This window comes from Catharus ustulatus, chromosome 6 (genome assembly GCF_009819885.2).
Source record: "Catharus ustulatus isolate bCatUst1 chromosome 6, bCatUst1.pri.v2, whole genome shotgun sequence".
Classification (NCBI taxonomy): domain Eukaryota; kingdom Metazoa; phylum Chordata; class Aves; order Passeriformes; family Turdidae; genus Catharus; species Catharus ustulatus.
This window is the reverse complement of record NC_046226.1, coordinates 49864857-49882857: the sequence shown is the minus strand read 5'-3', so window position 1 is coordinate 49882857 and position 18001 is coordinate 49864857. Positions and strand designations below refer to the sequence as shown.

General features: G+C 37.5%; 1 protein-coding gene across 1 annotated transcript in view; it reads left to right on the top strand.

The window, feature by feature from the left end:
* The first annotated feature begins 649 nt into the window (after positions 1 to 649).
* OTOG (otogelin) overlaps positions 650 to 18001 on the top strand; it is an 88062-nt gene continuing 70710 nt past the window's right edge. The window contains exons 1-12 of the mRNA XM_033063836.1: positions 650 to 729; positions 7470 to 7562; positions 7785 to 7939; positions 8337 to 8455; positions 8807 to 9012; positions 10590 to 10720; positions 11564 to 11670; positions 12552 to 12661; positions 13427 to 13552; positions 14541 to 14649; positions 15434 to 15480; positions 15947 to 16092. Coding sequence (XP_032919727.1) covers positions 678 to 729; positions 7470 to 7562; positions 7785 to 7939; positions 8337 to 8455; positions 8807 to 9012; positions 10590 to 10720; positions 11564 to 11670; positions 12552 to 12661; positions 13427 to 13552; positions 14541 to 14649; positions 15434 to 15480; positions 15947 to 16092 — 1401 coding nt within the window. The 5' untranslated portion in view covers positions 650 to 677. The remainder of the gene's footprint in view (positions 730 to 7469; positions 7563 to 7784; positions 7940 to 8336; positions 8456 to 8806; positions 9013 to 10589; positions 10721 to 11563; positions 11671 to 12551; positions 12662 to 13426; positions 13553 to 14540; positions 14650 to 15433; positions 15481 to 15946; positions 16093 to 18001) is intronic.

The window sequence follows — 18001 nt, the reverse complement described above, 5'->3', positions numbered from 1 at the left end:
GGAGCCTTTTTGCTTCTCGGTGGAGGTAAACGAGCTGGCAGTATCGGGTCGCTACAGCTCAGCACTCAGGTTTTTGGATGTGGTTTATCTTGGCAACTCGACTGTGGCACTCATGGCACGTTGCTGAAATGTAATTAGGGTGTGTGGTTCCCACTCCCTTGTTCGAGGGTGGGAAAAGGAAGGATTGCTTTGTAGTCCTTGTTCATGGCTCCTCAGAGGGAGTCACCTTTCTTTCTTTCTGCTTTCTCCCTGCTCTTTCTGGGAAAAAGCTCAGCGAAGAAAAATGTCACATAACTGCAAGCAGGTAACTAAATCAACCACCAATAGCAGCAAATGCTCCATCCCAATCCTCCCATCAAGAATTCAAGATGATAAAGTAATAAATTTTTTGTTTCCTTCTGGGCTAGCTAGTCTACTGAGCAGAAATCTTCAGTAAGAAGTATGTAAGAGGAAGGAAAAAGAAAAAATATTGCAGTCTTGAGGAGAGTGTACTTTTTACTTTAAAATGGAGTTTTTGAGAACTTTATAGAAAGAAAATATGAAGCAACAATCTTAATAAAAATTGTAAATTTACTGAAAGACAAGAGATTTTTAGGTGCCTTGTGTATAGCTACTGATTTCTTTGTTCTTTCTGAAAGGACCCTGGGTTTGCAGCTTATAGCACTTCACCTACAGCAATGTCCTTGTCTCGCAACAGGAGAATTCACAATAGGAAATGTGGACCATCCAGTAAGTTATTTATGTTTCTACATAAAGTGAACTTCTCTTGTCCCTTATTTTTTCCATTGTTTAATCATTCTTAGGAAATAAAAAAAATCCCAAAAAAGCTATTACAGACCTCAATGATAATGAGGCTCTACCTTGTTTGGTCTCAGAAGTACCCAGGAGTATGGAAACTTGTCATGGGGTTTCACCTAGCTTCAAGTTTACACCCGGTTCTGGTTTGATAATTTGAAAGACTGTTCCTAACTGCATGTTTTGTAATGCAGAATTTTCAGAGAGGCAATCTTCTCTTGTGGTGGTATACCAAAAAATGTGGATTGATGTTTAGACACCATGCAATTGCATGTCTTGTACCTTTTTTTGTGTTTGGAGGTTGTTTGTTTGTTTTTGCTGAGGTAACCTGCTGATGTCTTTTTTTGTGTGTATGATCTATGGGTTAGCAGGATAAGGTCCTTTTGGCCACCAGCTTGCAGTGGTGGGCAATTGCTTGAGGAATGTGCATCTTTGGTTTTTTGATCTGTCTTATTTTCAGAAGTGAAGTGGACAGGCTTAAAAGTATCTTTGCCAAAGGGTAAAGATCTGTGCTAACTCTGACAAGTGTCTGTGTCTTGCTTGCTTTGTATAAAGGAGAAGAATGAGGCAAGATAATTCAGAGTAATTGTAGTTAGTGAGGTAAACCCTTTAGTTTCTCTTCAGTCAACCTGATTGCATTGCATGTGGGACCTGCCATGAAGAGTCTCAATTTGCACCCCATAGCTTTACAGCCCAACAGACAAGATGATGTAGGAATGGACTCGTGAATTGTGACCAGAGTTATGTCATCTCCAAAAGCTTTTAATGTCTTCACAATATTTTCAGAAGCTTTTGGGAAATGTGTAGCTGAACATGGAGGAATGATACAAGAGTATAGAGAAGCATAATATTGCTCAAATAAAAGCTATTACCTATGTAGGTCTCTCCAGTATATGAAAAAAATCAAAGCTATGTTGTGTATGAAAAAATTGCTTTAGAAACCTTGCACTCTATATTAGCCAAAATTCCTATGTTTTTGAGGGTTGTTATTGACCACAAAGTTATATTTCTTAAACACTAAATAAAGCAACTTATGAAGAAAAGATAAACAGATCATGCTGAGAAATTTGTCACAATAATTATTTGCTTCCCTGGGTTTAGTCTTTGCCTAGTAAAAATTTCTTCACTTGGGATTAGTAGGTTTCATTTTTTTACTTCAGATCTGGAAAAATGCTTCTAAGATGTATTACTGTTCAAGTGTGCAAAAAAAAAATCAATGCACATAAATAGAAGTTGCAAGATTTCTGTTAAAGAGCTTTTGTCAAGGGTTTATGTGCAAGTGAATTGCTTCTTAAACAGGCCTGTAATTTAAGAAATGGAAGAACAAATGTGAAGCTAGGGAAAACAAAATATTTTCAAGTGTCTCATGCTCACTTATCACATGGCTTCATAAGCTTCTAAAGGAGGATGTGGTTATGACGGCAAGAATTGGATTTTATTGCTCTCTGTAGATGTAACAGTGCAAAGTTTTTGGTATCTTTCTAATTGGTAGTTCTGTGAGGCAAAAATATTCCATATGGCTTTTCCATTTCTGATGCACTTGTTTTGGAAAGGCAGTATTGTTGAAGACAGGCCTTAAAAATTATCAGTGATTGCCCATACTTGAAGGCAAATAAAATCAGCATTACTAAATTCTTTTAAACAGTGGAATACATAGGCTTGGAAGTTTCCTTTTTAAATCATATTAAAGTGATGTGTGTGGCAAATGGAATCTATTGTTGTCTGTGTACGAAAGACACATTAAAAACAAAACAAAAGAATAACTTCATCTGTTTTGTACAGTGCTCCTAATACTTAGAAAAATAGAAAAAAATCGTTTTTAGTCTCTCCAGTTTAAAGAGAAATGCTAGCTGCAATAACTCTGCCCCTGGAGTGGGATTTGCAAGCATCAGGATATGTGAAATAATAAACCTTCTTTGGTTAAAAACGTGAACAAATGGAAACCCAAATTAATGACAGAAAAAAAAAAAAAAAAAAAAACCCAAACCAAAACAGCAAGGCAGGCTGTCAGCTGCTTTCTCTAAGTTAGCAATTTCTCTAAGAAAATTATTCTTTCATATACTTTTAGAACTGTGATTATAATGAGATTGTTACAATCGATTCTTCCTGCAATACCAGGTTTTCTTGCATTCTGTGACTCTATGAAGATAAACCAACATGTTTTATGTGGAATGAGTGCATGACTTTTGCAAGACATCTCTTTACCTTTGTGTTGTATTAGTCAATTGAAAGCATTTCAGAAAGTGATACTTGTGTCTTATCTGTTAATGAAACAACAAACTTACTATAGCACAAGCAAATGCTAAGAAAATAGTTCTGTGTTAGTTTCTTGTAACCAGGGAATATAGGATTTGAAATGTGTATCAGAATAATTGAAGCTTACTTGTAGTTTATGTAACTGTTTGACTTTTGACTTCCTTCCACACAAATCTTATTCATGCAAAAAAACCCCAAAAAACCCAAATGTAAAAACCCCCTCAATTCCCAAACAGGAAACTCCTGAGCTAAAGCATATTAAGAAGCTGGGACAAGTAAACCAAATTATTTCTGGGAGTATTCAGGCTACTGCTGAGAATTTCTAACAATCTAAACACTACAGATTTCCTTGTTTTGAAATGCTGTATCAGGCATGAATCATAGAAGATACTTGTCCCTTACAATGTGTGCTTGTGAACTGATTTAAGGAGGTGTATCAGAGCAGAAAATATGCAGAAAGGCTCTTGGAATTGAAGGGTTGAAATTGCACCCACCTAATTCACCTCAGAATGCAAGAGAGGAAAATTTTGCATCCTAGAGCAAGCCTGCATGCCAGGGAAAACCTGTGCCATTGCAGGCAAGTGCTTTCAAACACTATGGAGTTGAAGGGTGAAAAAGAAAGCAGGAGATACTTCTTGTATTGATTCTCCCATAGCTGAAGAAACGCCTGAAAGCTTGCACCTAAAGAAATGTGCGGTGGAAGTTATGCAGAGTTGCAAAATACAGAATTTCAAGATGTTGACTGCAAAATTTTAAGTATTACATTTTAAGCATATATTCTACTCTTTTGTGTGTGGCTCTAAATCTAATTTAGGTTTCTTGCAAATTCTTACCCTGATCTGCTTTCCTTTTAAACCTTTTCAAGAATAAAATTTGTTGAGTTTTAAATAATTGGTGATTTTAGTACTATGATTACCTTCAGACTCTTCAACTGAACTACTCTCCAACTCTTGCATAGCAACTTAAAAAATGTGCAACTTTTAAAGATTTCTGAAGAATCTATTTCTGTAAATGACTCCAAATTTCTAAAAATGTTTGGGTCAAAAGTTGATATCGAGGCAGAATCATAAGAACTGAAGGTATGGGCAGGACCTTGTATCTTTCTTGCTTAAGCAAAACTTAATTTCTTCAGATCTCTAAGTTAATTTTTCATACTTAAACTTTTCTGTCCAAGTGAATCTAGTAATGAATACCCTAAAAGGAAACCTGTTTCTACTATTTTGCTTTAAGTTATTCATTATTCAAATTAATGCAATTTTTTTTCATGCTGTGTCTTAAATAGTAGAAAAAAAAGTAGCACTAGGAAATACTTAATGTTTTATGTAAAAATACTCATGGGATGGTACACATCAGGCACAAATCTTCAAGAGTTAGTGGTGTAATGGTGATAATGGTGTATTACCATGAGGTCAGACCTGAGCTCAAGCATTTGTATTCATGTGATAGTTAAAGCAAAAAGCAAATATTTCAGAATGGATGTTTCCTTGAACGAAAGTGAAAGAAGTTTAATTTAGATGTCTTTGATTTAGTATCTTGTTTTGTGTGGAATACATAGAGAAGATTTATTTGCAGTTACCTGCTTGTGTTCCAGGAGGAGAGCATTTGTTTAATAACTCTATCTCAATTCATGCTGAGAGGCTCCACACTAATAAATTACTTATTTTATTCCTAATGAGCATGTTGGATTAGAAGACCAAATCATGAATGAGCAAGTCAGGACATAGAGTTCAATTTGAGCTCTAATAAATTCAAGAGATTTTAAGTGTTTATTGGAGAAGAAGTAATGTAAGAAAGTAGATGAAGCAAAATGTCTGCCGTATCTGAGATACAAAGCCAAAAAATATCTTGCATCAATAATAATATTTCAAAATAAATGTGTGTTTTGATGAAGATGCAAGATTGCAGTCAGCAATTGTGGGGGTTTAGAGTATTTAAGCTGAGAACAGCAGAGAATAATTCAGACCCGTGTTACAAGAGCATCCCAAGTCTTCACCTTATTTGATAAAGAATGATTTTGAGGCTGATTGCTTCATCACAGCAGTGGTGGTATTATCAGGGTGATCTGCAGGTTCTAGTGGTGACACTGGTTAGAAATCCCATGATTACTTGTGTGAGTCAAATCATGCTGCTTAGACCTGCTGTTTCCTGCTAGAAAAGTCTCACCAGTTTTCAGTTTCAGATTCCAATCCAGTGCACTCAACTGGCATAATGTCAGAGGGGAAAGAGGAGCTGGGGAGTTTTCAGTGGGTGTTACTTTCAGGTTAATGGAGGACAAAATATTCTTCCCTAGGTTTTCCTAACTCTAACTTTCAGTTAGCTTGACATCTCTTCCCTTTCTGCAAGTATTAAAATGTTTCTCACGTTTCTAGGGGAGAGATAAACTTTTGATGTGGTCATATGGGTTAGCTTATTTGGAGAGCTCATATTCCTTTAAAGTCAAAGATTAGAATGAACACCTTGTTACAGGATGTTCATTCTGAATAGTTTGGGAAGTATTTCTGTGTTAATGGAGCAGAACGAGATGATTAAAGGAGGCCACATTTACAGTAGTAGGAGCTCAAAATGTGATCTGAAACAATGCTGCTTTCCTCATTACCTGCTTAGGGATAACTAATGTTTGCACACACAGCTGTTCTATGCAGTGTAAGGAAAGGCACTTAAAAATGATGTGGAAAGGGATATAAACAAACACAACAATTGAGATTACCATATTTTCTTGGAATCATACACAGACAGAAGAGGTCTTCATAAAGAAGAAATGCTTGTGATTGAGTAATTTTATTTTTTGATTCAGGTTTGACTAACACCCTTTCTCTCTGAGGAGAGCCAGGGAAATCCTTCAGAGTGACAGTAAGGGTCCCAGGTCAGCTGACTGTTTGCACAATCTGAACAAACAGGGCTTGGAGCAGGTTACCTGAGCCATGCTCGGAGTGGAATCATTCAACCTGAAACATCAAAAGGGGGCTAACTTCCTCTACAGCTCAGAGGAACATGACTTGCAGCCTAATTGCACATTATTGTAACTGGACAGGCAACAGGGCACAATCTTAGAGAAGCAAAGAACAGAGACCAGAGCTCTGGTTACACAGGTCTCACAGCAGTCAAGATGAAAGAGATCAATGTCTGCCTCTCTTGACAAGAGGAACAGGCTTTTGCATTATTGACAAGATTGGTCACTGTGAGCATGTAAATGAGATGGCTCAGTCAGTGCAAGTAGGGACCTTTCTGCACGGTGCTTGCATGATTTTTTATTGACCTGGTGCTGGCCAGGCAGGGAAGGGAGCAGGATAGCTGGGCTAGCAGGACAGGCAAAGAAACATTGCCTTTTACTTTGTCTACCTGCCTTGTTCTTTTGAGCATGGCCTGCTTTTTCCCCCTTTCTGTGCTTTTCCCCGTTCTGTGCTTTTCCCCATTTTGTTTTGTTGAAACCAAGGGAATCAAAATTAATTGTTGGGATATTTTGAAAATCTTCAAGTAGTTACTTAGTATTTATAATGTGATTGCAAATGGAAGTGGGGATGGCTTGAAGTTGAGTCAGTAAGTTTAGATTAGATATAAATATGGAATAATTTACTATAAGGGTGGCGAGACACTAGAATAGGCTGTTCAGAGAAGTGTGGATGCCCATCCTTGGAAGTGTTCAAGGCCAGGTGGGATAGGGCTTTGAAAGACCTGGTCCAGTGGGGTTGGAATGAGATGATTTTTAAGGTCCCCTCCAACCAAAACTATTCTAGGGTTATTTTTCAATAATTATGTATTTGTAAAGATAATGAAAAGATGACCAAGCTTTCAGTTTCCGTCTTCTTGAAACAGTTTCTTCTGAGCAACTTGTCTGCTTTCTGCAACAAGAGCGATCTCAGTTTTTGTTCTAAAGTGCCAAAACTACTATGATAGCGTAATAGTAAATTATTAAAATCATTTCCTAAACAAACTTTATAGGAGCAAATACTAGCAAAATAAGTAAATGGGTCATAATTAAAAAAATTAATCACAAAGTTTAAATTTGATAACAGGAAATTTTATTTCTGCTTGTGTGCATTTATCTTTAGACACTGGAAATTTTTGTCATATTTTGATAGGGATCTTCATAGGGCATATTAAAAAAACAAAACAACTCCTCCCTCCCCCAAACCCAAACCTGTCATAGCAAGTCAGGGATCTGTGTCTTTCTGGAAAGTGTTTGTGGTTGGGGTACTTGGAAGCTGTAAGATAGAAGGAGGGCAGGCAGGTATGGATACACAGCTGGGATCAGAACACATTTATTTCTGAGGTAGGCTGCTCTCTTCCTGGCAGAGCTTAATGCTAACTGAATGCTAAGTTAGCAACTCCTGTTATTCTCAGAGTTACTCAGTGCAAGAACTGGGTCTTAAGGAAGAAAATGATCAGAATTTTTTTGACATGCCTTTTTCCCCCCTCAGATTCCCTTACATGTTTTAACGGAGGCGAGTGTGCCTACAGGGAGCAGTGCGACTGCAGTCGGTTCAATGCGACAGGAGCGAGGTGCCAGACAGGTGTGTAAAGAGAAATCTGACTGGGTTTCTGGGGCTGCACTCGTGTTCCCACAGCTACAATGACTGCTCTCTGCCTAAAGGCTCCCTTGATGCTGGAGCATTTTCTCCCTCCTTTCTTTTATGTTATTATATTTCACAGCATGTCTCATGCACTGCCCCTTCTCAGCTCCTGTTTGTATCAAAAAACCAGCGCTGTGTCTCAAGTGACTCTCCTTTTGTTAGTGCATAACACAGGTGCTGAAAGAGATCATATATGCAGGACATGGGGCCAGTATAATTTTGAAACTTTTGATGGACTCTATTATTACTTTTCTGGGAAATCCACGTATGCCCTCGTGAGACATGCTGAATTAGATGAGCAGAGCTTTTCCATACAGGTAGGGAATGATACTTTTACATTCTTTTGAACTATTGTTGAAATGCTAATAATGTATTAATTTTAAGAGATTAAAAATAACTTGAGACAAGGGGGTTGTAAAATGCAATCTAGATGTGATTGTAATGTGATGTGGGCTACCACTGCCATAGCATAGAATGTAAACAGCTGGAATGAGACTGATGTGTGTCCTTACCAAGCCTGCTTTGTTCACTCAAGGCTGTGAAAAGACCACTCCATGACCATGGCTATGAAAACACTGCTCAGTTTTTTCCACAAGAGGGGGACCAAACTTCTTGCTCCCACGCTGAGTGCAGATTTAGGGGTATTAGTTCTGTTACAAATTTATTGCAAAGAATTTGATTAAAACGCTGGCTTTTGTGATTTTTATTTGGCAGGTGAATAATGATCCTGAATGCCATTCTTCTCCTTATTCCTGCAAAAGGTCCATTAGTTTATTCTTTTCTGGAGATGAACAGATAAAGATGAGCAGTGAAGTCACCTATAAAGGATTTGGGTAATTGTCATGTTTCTAATGCTGTATTTGCACTGGAGTTAATATTGTGGTACCATTTTGATAATAGAGATGCAAACCTATTCCTTGATAGGCTGAGAAAGTATCTAGATCACAGCTGTAATCATTACTCTCCCTTTACAGAGTAGTGTCTGAGAAAGGTGATACCTAATATGTGGTATATAGAATTAAGTATAATCACTGACATTCATGATTTTTGTTGCTATTTGCAAATTAATTTGGTTTAATGGAGTTATTCAATATTTACATCAGGGATTTTCAGTTGCATGAGGAAGGCATCAACAAGTAATTTATTTTTAATGGTTACTTTTTCAAACGTGTGTGTCATTCCAGAGTACAATTACCTTATGTTATTGGAAACTTACACATCCAGAAACTGGCTGGATACTTCCTGGTCAGGCACCAGTATGCCTTTACCCTGGCTTGGGATGGAACCTCTGCAGTGTACATCAAAATGGCACCAGAGTACCTGGGCAAAACCCATGGACTGTGTGGAAACAATAATGCTGTTATGCAGGATGATCTGGAAACCAGTTATGGTCAGTATTTAAGATACTTCCTGTTGAGTAATGTGGTCTTTGGTGTGGTTTTTTTTTGTTTTGTTTTAGGGTTTTTTTGTGGGTTTTTTGGTGTGTGTTTTCTGGTGAAATAAATGTTACTTTGCTTAGTTTTCAGTTGTAATGCTGATTGAATTTAAGATGTGACTTTGGAAATGGAAAACATTATATGGAAATTCTTCCACTAAATGATATTTAGTGAAGAGGCCTGATTTCCCTGTAGGTGGGGCTCTAGGGAGGAAGATCTTCAACTTGTCTTAGTCCATTATCTACAATGGTATTTTTACTTCAGTTTCCTGGGACCTGAAAAGTAAAATTTGTGTTTAAATGTTCACTGCCCTTTTAGCTGTTTTGTGGCATGTGAAAGCCTGAGGTATTGCTATTGGAACTAAATCAATAATTAGTAAATCAACTGAATGAAAACTGTCAAATCCTGTTTGATCTGGCATTGCACATGTGTTAGTGCTTTCAAAAACAATCAGTGATTTTTCAATGTCAACTTCAGACACTTTCAAAAGGCAAGACATGTATAAAATGAGTAAGGAAAAAAAAATGGGGAAAAAGATCAGGTCCCTTGAGAAGTATCTCAAGTGAGGTCATGAAAACTTCTGGGAATCATAGTTTTGAACAGTTTAACTGTTGGCACCTCCTCTTTAACTTGAGGATATTTCCATGGAGCACTGCTTCAAAGCTCAGAGTGGATGTGGTTTCCTCTGTAAATGCATTCCCCTCAGTTTCAGAAAGCACCAGCCCTTCACTGTTGACAGTCATTACCCCACTAACACTTTGCTCACTAAATCAAGTTGTTTGTACTAATACCAAGATCAAGGAGTCATTTCCCCAGGGACTTTTCCTCTCGCCTTTCTCAGTCCCTTAAAGCTGCATTTGTAGCACAAGTGAGTGAATTCTCTGTACATGAGTTTTATCCACTTAGCTTGGGGAGCAACAGTAGTAAGGATGTGGCAAGAGGTGCTTTTGTGGGTGACCCAACCAGTAATCAATGTCACCACCTGTCCAAGGTGGATCACAATAATAACGATCTATTACTTGGTTTAACCCTAGCATGGATATTTCTGCTTAAATAAGAGTCACATCTGCATTTGGTTAATTCAGACAAAGATTTTGTACCACTGCAGTGATCCAGGAATGCCTCATTGTTCTTGGGTTTTAGACTCCCTGTTGGGACTTTTGTATAAAGTAGCAGCATAGACCTATGTATTATTTGTTAATTTATTTAAGCTTTTTATTAAAGGTTTTCTTTTCTTTATTCCATTGATGGACTAAGGCAGGCACAGTCCTTCTCCCTTAAATCCATTCCTTGTCAAATTGCCTGAGTAATCTGCTTTGTGCCATCTGAAAGACTATTTCTGTGGTTCCTTTTAAAAATATTTTTTGCTTCTTGAAAGGATCAGATTGATTTCAGCTGATTCACTTAGTGGTAGGAAGGGTTAGGTATTCTCTTCTTGATGTGCTTTGATTATTGAAATATTTCCCTGGGAAATCCTACAGAAGAACTGTTGCTCTTCCAAGTCACTGTGTGACTCTGTGTGTTTGTCTAGGAAAACTGACAGATGATATAACAGAATTTGTAGAGAGCTGGCAGGAAAATCCTCCACAAGGAACACCCAGCTGGGATAAATCTCTTCTCAATGAACCACCGTGCCTGACACAAAGCCATGAATCTCTGCAGGTTTGCATCAACACAAAAGGATTATTGCCATAGCTGGTGATTCTAACTGGAGCAAGGATTTGACTTAATTTTAATTTTCAATGAATAGTTTAACAACTCTTAATGTTTTGAAGGAGACTGGAAATATTTGCATTTCTTTGGGGTAGTTTAGTTAAAATCATTGCTGCAGCAGGTCTTCCCTGGTCTTCTTATCACGCCACTGCTCCTCCCCTTTTCTTCCATATTTAATTATTTTCAAATATTATACTGTCTGCATGGAAACCAATAGAAGTGTTTGACTATGAATCTGAATGACTGACAAGTTGTAAAATATGGGATTCTTCTAGAACTTATCTGTAGGAAGGATAGAAAGAAGCAAGGAAACAAAACCAGTCAGAACATAGCTAATTTGCCAGTGTTTAAAAAGCAAATTATTGTTGCTTTTTTTCCATGACTTTGAAGTAATTTTTCATTTTAATTAGTATTTTCAGGATATAACCCTTAAATTAAAGTGCTTTGAAGCTAAAGCTGGTGCCAGCTATGGTTTATTTCTCCTGCCTTTTACTGTGTAATTCAATTAAAATGCAAGCTTTTTTCGGGTCGTCTTGGCTTAGCTGAAAGATTATCTGTGCCCTTTTTGGGGAAGGGATATGTTTTACTACCACTGGCATGACCTTGATTCAATGTTATGGAAACTCTGACATGGGGAGCAATGTGTTGCTAAACACTGCTTCTATTGGGCGAGAGGAAAGCGATTCCTAGACACAGACAGATGTCTATTCTGATTTTCCACAGCATTCTGTCTTATTCTGCTGATGTTTATTTTTGAAAACTTCATTACAACAGCTGTCTCTTTCATTTCAGAGGGCATATGCTCTGTGCAATATCCTGTTACATCCCCCATTTAAACAATGTCATGAGTATGTGAGTCCTCTTTCTTTTATGGCAAGCTGCACAAATGATCTCTGCATGTAAGTGAATGTTTTTGGCTAATTCCAAAGATATTATAAAAAAACATGGTCCTTCTCTCATAAGAATTAATTATAAATGTTAAATGAGCTGATTTGTGGCTTTCTCTGCATGCAAGTTTTTATCTAACATTGTTCTGTTATCTTGCTTTTCTCACTTGTTCTAGTTCTTCTGCTTTGGAGTTGTTACTGCTTTCTGTGATGTAAGAATGACCAAATTCAGGCCCAGATACTTTTCTGATCTGTTAGTCTGTCTCCTCCAGGCATGTCATCAGTTTTGATTCTGAGTGTGCAACATCCTTAGGTGCTTTCTGCCAGTCTAGAACCTTCTTTCTATAACAAAAAAAAGTCATAGTGAATGGGTCAGTTTTTGCAAGCTGTATGTTAATCCACTGAAAAGAGGAATTTGATAACCATTTGAACTTATGCTAACATTTCATAACCTGCTACACTCCTGGTCTGACTAGTTAAATTAAAAAAAAAGAAAAATCATGCCGGTCAGAAGATAATTTCCATTTCTTGTACTCTGGTGGCTCACTGGTAGAAATTTTCCACTTCTTGTGAGTTTTCCACAGAATATTACTCCTGTAAAAATCAAGGTCTTTATTGAAGTTTCCTTCTATTGCTGTATTTCTAGCTTTTCTGGATTTATTCAGAAAAAGCCAGGTCTCAAATGCATTGGTATTTATATTGATGACTTCTCTTCAAGGGTGGCAGAAAGTTTTTATCCTTTTAAGCCTTTTAACCTGGTCCAACAGCACAGTACCCTAGAACACTGTTAGATTCAAACAGCATGGGATGAATGCCATGCAGGAGCATTCACAAGGTTATGAGTGTGTGTTTGAATGGAGGCACAAAACAATGTCATTTTTTCTTTGTGTAAGGTCAGCAGCTGATGATGCAACTTGGTGTCGAGCCCTCACTGAGTATGCCAGAGCGTGTGCTCAAGCAGGAAAGCCACTCCATGGATGGAGAGTGCACTTCCAGCAGTGTGGTAATGCCTGTGCCCTTGTACTTGGAAATGCTGCCTGCTCCTTGCATTTTGAAAAGGGTGCCCTTAGTAGTTTTAGTTCTTTGCCTTCTTCTAATTTTGGACTCATATAGTTCTTAATGAAGCTATTAAGGGAGTCAAACTCACTTCAAGACTACATAAATGCAATGGATTTTCTCTTTAATATTAATTTAAATAATTTATTTAAAGCACTGAGTTTATTACAATGTGTTTCTATAAAGTGATTAACCATTTTGATTTTCCCGGAGCTGCTCTTTCAAATATTGTCAAAGTCTTCATGGCTTTGTGATACATAAAATGTCACAAGTCTTAAAAATAATTTTAAATTGCACTTGCATAGGGCTTCATCCTACAAATAAGTTTGAAGGAGGTTATTTAACTTGTTCACTTCCCTGGAGCACAGCACCAAAACTGCTTTATCTTCTATGACAGAAGTTAGGTACTATGGCTCCAAAAAAATTTCTATTAATGGGTGTTCTGACTGCTTCTGATGATGGTATGAGAATCTAAATAGCTCTGCTGTGAAAAAACATAATTTAAGATCATTACTTTTAATGGCGAGGATGTGAATATGTAAATATGTATCAATTCTCTGTGTTAGGAAAGCTATTGTTTTGACTATGTTTATCTAGACACTCAACTGACATGCCAGAAAATACATGCCTGAAAGAAACACGTGCAATCCATGTAAGCCCTGTGACAGTAGCTCTGGACCTTTTATTCCCTCTGCCTGTTTCTGTGTTTCAGTCATTACCTGTGCTGAGCCCTTGACCTACAGCGAGTGCATCAACTGCTGCCCAGTTTCCTGCCACCAACAATCACAGTGCATTGGCAGTGAGCTGCACTGCATCGATGGCTGCTACTGCCCAGATGGTGAGTTCTGCCTCTCAGGTACACACCTGGCTCCTTGCAGCGTTCAGGGTGCTCCTCCCCAGGCTTTACATCCCTGTAAAACCTGACTGGATTAAATGCAGGAGCTCTTTTCAGACAGAGTGCCAGCAGTGTGGGGAGCTGACCTTGTTTTCCTTGCTAACAAGAGCCTTTTCCTCCCTATAAAAAGTAGGAATAGGTTTCAGCTCAGATTCATATTCTGTAGAGCTGCACAGTTTCAGTGAAAAACAGGGTTTGCTCTGTTGTTACAGGGCAGGAACCCTCCTGATTGCGGTGGTTGATGATTGGTTTTTGTTGGTAGGGGCTTTGGTGACTTGGGTTTTTTCTCTTTTATTTTTTTTTACCCTTTTATTTTTTCCTGTTTCCCCTAGTTATTGGCTTCTATTGAATATAGAATTCTGTCAAAAAGAGGACAGAGAAAGTTGTCACATGGATCTTCAAGTCCTGCCTCTTATATGTACTCTGATTATTTATAAGCTTAATTATATTTGTCATAAATGATACTTTTTATGGTTTGGTAAATCCTTTTTTCCCTTCTGGTTCTCCGGTCAGAAAAGAATAATGATAGTAATAAGGAAAAAATGGCAAAAAAAACAATAAAATGAGGACCATAGAGGCAAAGATTTGCAAATGTGTTTAAAAAATTAGCCAAAGGTACTCAAAGCAGCATGACCTGTATGTTTGGGTTTGTTATTTTGTGTGTGTGGTTTCTCTCCCTTTCACCCTGTAATTAAATATTTATTTCCACTATGTTTACTGTATCTCAAGAAATTTAGTGACTTGATCCCTGTAAAAAAATTCATTTGATATAATTCAAATGTACTTCTTTTGGAGGAAATTACTAACAAATGTTCTAGAGATTTATTATCATACATGAGTGACCATTGGTGGTGTCCTTGAATATAACTGTTAGTGCTCTGTCAGCCATGGTCATGGATATTTCACTTTTTTGTAATTTTATTTCTTCTAGGCTTAATATATGAAAATGAATTGTGTGTTAAGCCTACAGACTGTCCCTGTGACTACCATGGAAGTGTCTTTCAAATGGGTTCAGTGGTTTACGAAGAATGTAATAATTGGTGAGTAATTTTTCTTATGTTGTGAACCAATCATCCTTTAATGATCATATGAAACAACTTTTTCAAGGCCTATTTCACTTAGAAATTGGATAACTTGGTAAGTGCTCCCTGTTTCTACATAAAAATTGTTGTTCTGTCTATCTTTTGCAATTATGGAAAAGAGAAACTAGTGAGCTGTTAATGTGGAAGAAGAGAAAGTGAAAAATATTGGAGAGAATACTGTAATATTTAGTGCTGTTTTTTCCATTGAGCTCTCCCTTAAAAATAATCTAGAATTCAAAATCTTAACAGGAGAACTATGCTGACTGTCTCCTGTTTGTATTGTTCACTTGGACATAAAGAGCCTAATGTAATTCTGACATTAAACTGCTGTTCTGGAATTTCTAAGTTAATTTTCTAAATTGGAAAGAAATATTTGAGAAGAGAAGATGCCTTTTATTGGATCGCCTTAACTGAAGAAAAGGGATGAGCTTGCCTATGTGCAACCTTTTTTTTTCCCCCCCCTAACAATTCTTATCTTTAAGAGTAATAAGATTCAAATTGCTTGTGTTTATTCTCAAAAAATTATATTGTCACTGGTAGCATGGAGGAAATTTCCATGATCATGTCCTCATGACAGGCTTCCAGCCATTCTAAAGACAGTGATAACTCTGTTTTAGACTCTTGTAAGACTCAAGAGACTTGGTGCTCATTCCATAGAGAAGGAATCCAGGAAGAACAATTGAGGGGCAGCTGTGTATCATTCACAGAATAAAAGTATGAAAACTTTTTGTTTTGATTTCAGCACCTGCACTGGAGGGAAGTGGATCTGTACAAATTTTACATGTCCAGGTGTGTGAAAGTCTTGAATACTTAATGGTTTGATAACTCAATTCTTACTTCAGTAAATATTACTTTTAGATGTTAATATGACATTTCCTTATGTAATTTGCATTTTTATTTCAATCTACACATTCAGTAGATCAAATATTACAATAGCCCAGCTTATGAGTTAAATGTGTTAATGTTTCTGAAAATCAGTTTTAAGGGCCATGAATCAAATACCCATCATATAAGGGTGACAGATCTTAGTGCCTCCTTCTGGGGGAGGAGTTGTTCGGGTGTTCTGGCCTGGCATCTGGTAGGAACTCCATATATAAGGAAGGAAAAACAGTGTTCCTAATACCTGGTTGCAATATAAATACAATTTTATAAGTATAGAATCTATCAGAGTTTATGAACTCTACAGCAGCAATAACTGTGGAGAGTATGCTGTCCTTACTACATGCCTAAGTGCATTATTTATTGTGTTTGTCAGCTGAGTGCTCAGTTTCAGGAGACACTCACTTCATGACCTTTGATGGGCGCAAATACACTTTCCAAGCCAGCTGCCAGTACATCCTGGCAAAGAGCCGCACGTCGGGAATGTTCACCATCTCCTTGCAAAATGCTCCTTGTGGACAGGTAGGACTTGCAGCCTTCTTGTGATGTTTATATCCTGAAGTGGCTATTAATTGAGGAAAAAAAGTATTTAAGAAAGAAAGCAAAGTACAAGCCTGCGTGTTTGTGTAGCTGATACTAAGGATGCTATTAAAGGAGATTCTGAGTGATTCCATTTTATATTTGAAATTTCCTGATGCTGTGCACAGGTGTCTTTTGTCTGCATGATGTCCAAGACCCATTCTTTCCTTTATATGTGCATTTCTGAGCATGTATTATAAAATTCTCTGTGAGGCATGGAGCATTGGTAAGGTTTTTGACTACAGAGTTTATTTTCTTTTTCACTGTCTTGATAGGGCTTATAATTTTCAGGAAGTTAGGTCAAGATAGAACAGATCATAAAAATACATACATGCCATGGGAAGTGCAGGTGACTGAGCTTAGCTGTTTTCTGGAATTAGGCTTTTCTCACTGTCTGAGTTCTACATGTGCATGTAAGGGCAGGATTTGACCCACATTTATCTTGAAGTTGTGATTATCAAGCTGCTGCACTTGGCAGTAGGAGAAACAGTTTGTATCTTGGCCAGACTTATGCTCTGTCTCCAAAGGTCTTCTGTAATTTTTATTTAGAAGCAACTGTGCAGGCATTTGAAGTGTATATTGCCTTGAATATGACTTGGATGTAATTCTAGATCATCTGTATATGTTAGGCCCACATAATTCACAAATCAGATTTAGCACCATTGCTTTGTACCTCTGTGGAGGAAACTACATTAGTTTTCTTTTGGGTTCTAAATAAATGTATGAGTCTACAAGTCTTTTTACATTAATGATTACAGTCACTCTCCTCTGCAGTTTCTATTGTTCATGCACTTGAGATTTCCTTGGGGAAATGGTTATATAAGTTGTCATGGTACACTTTCTAGAGGTGTATTTCAGTAGTCTTTTTTTATTTCTGCATTTTGACCTACTTCTCTGGATGACAGAGTAGAAAGTTAGAGCAAAGTTGCACTGACAAGCTTATTACAATAATTATTTGTAATCCAGGTAAGAGATAGGAGAGTGAGTGCAGGGATCCCCTCATCTCAGTGATAGAATTTGGGAGGAAAGAAAAATAGCTTAACTGGATAGAGACCAGTTTTGAAAATTTTGAAATTTGATGATCAACAAATGAATGTCTCTTCTGTGGTTCCTAGGAGCAGTGTATCAGGATACCAGGTGAGATATGTGACAGGGCCTACAAGTTACCACTATTGGAAAAAGTGAATTCCTGGGTTGTAAATAAAATTACTGTATAACACTCTAACAGCCTTTAGCTCTTTGAGCTAGAAGAGTTACATTGAGGGCTGTGAAATGAAGTGTTGGCAAGGACATGCACATTTAAATAACTTATAGACTTTAACCTCTGTGTGCATTTTTCTTGTGATCCTGCTAGTATTTCCAGTTCATAGGAAGAAAGGCTATTTCAAGATATATTTGGTTGTTGTTACAATTCCCCCCTTCAAGTGCGTATTTTAGTTAACTTGGTTTTGTTTTAGCAAGTTGGGCTGCCTTCATTCTGTGCTAACCTTGGAATCCTGAGGAGCTGATCAAGTTAGTATCATCTCAATGAGAAAAAAAAAGCTGAGAAACAAAACAAAAGCATAGGCATCCATTCAGTCAGTGTCATAGTCTTAGAATTTTGTAGAGCCACCTTTCTCAAGCAACTTGAGAAAGGTGGCTGTGTGTAGTGTAGCTGTACTGTGTCATGGAAGAAAAGCAAAGGAAATCCCCAAAGAAACTGTCCAGGCAGCTTTTTTATCAAAGGAGGGTTCAGGCCAAAGTGTCTTTTTGCAGAAGCTCACAGCAAGGTATCTTGCAGCCTGACCTGTGTAAAATCCCATCAATTGAGTAAATACCACTGTGGTGATGGGCAGAGTATCTATGTGTGTCT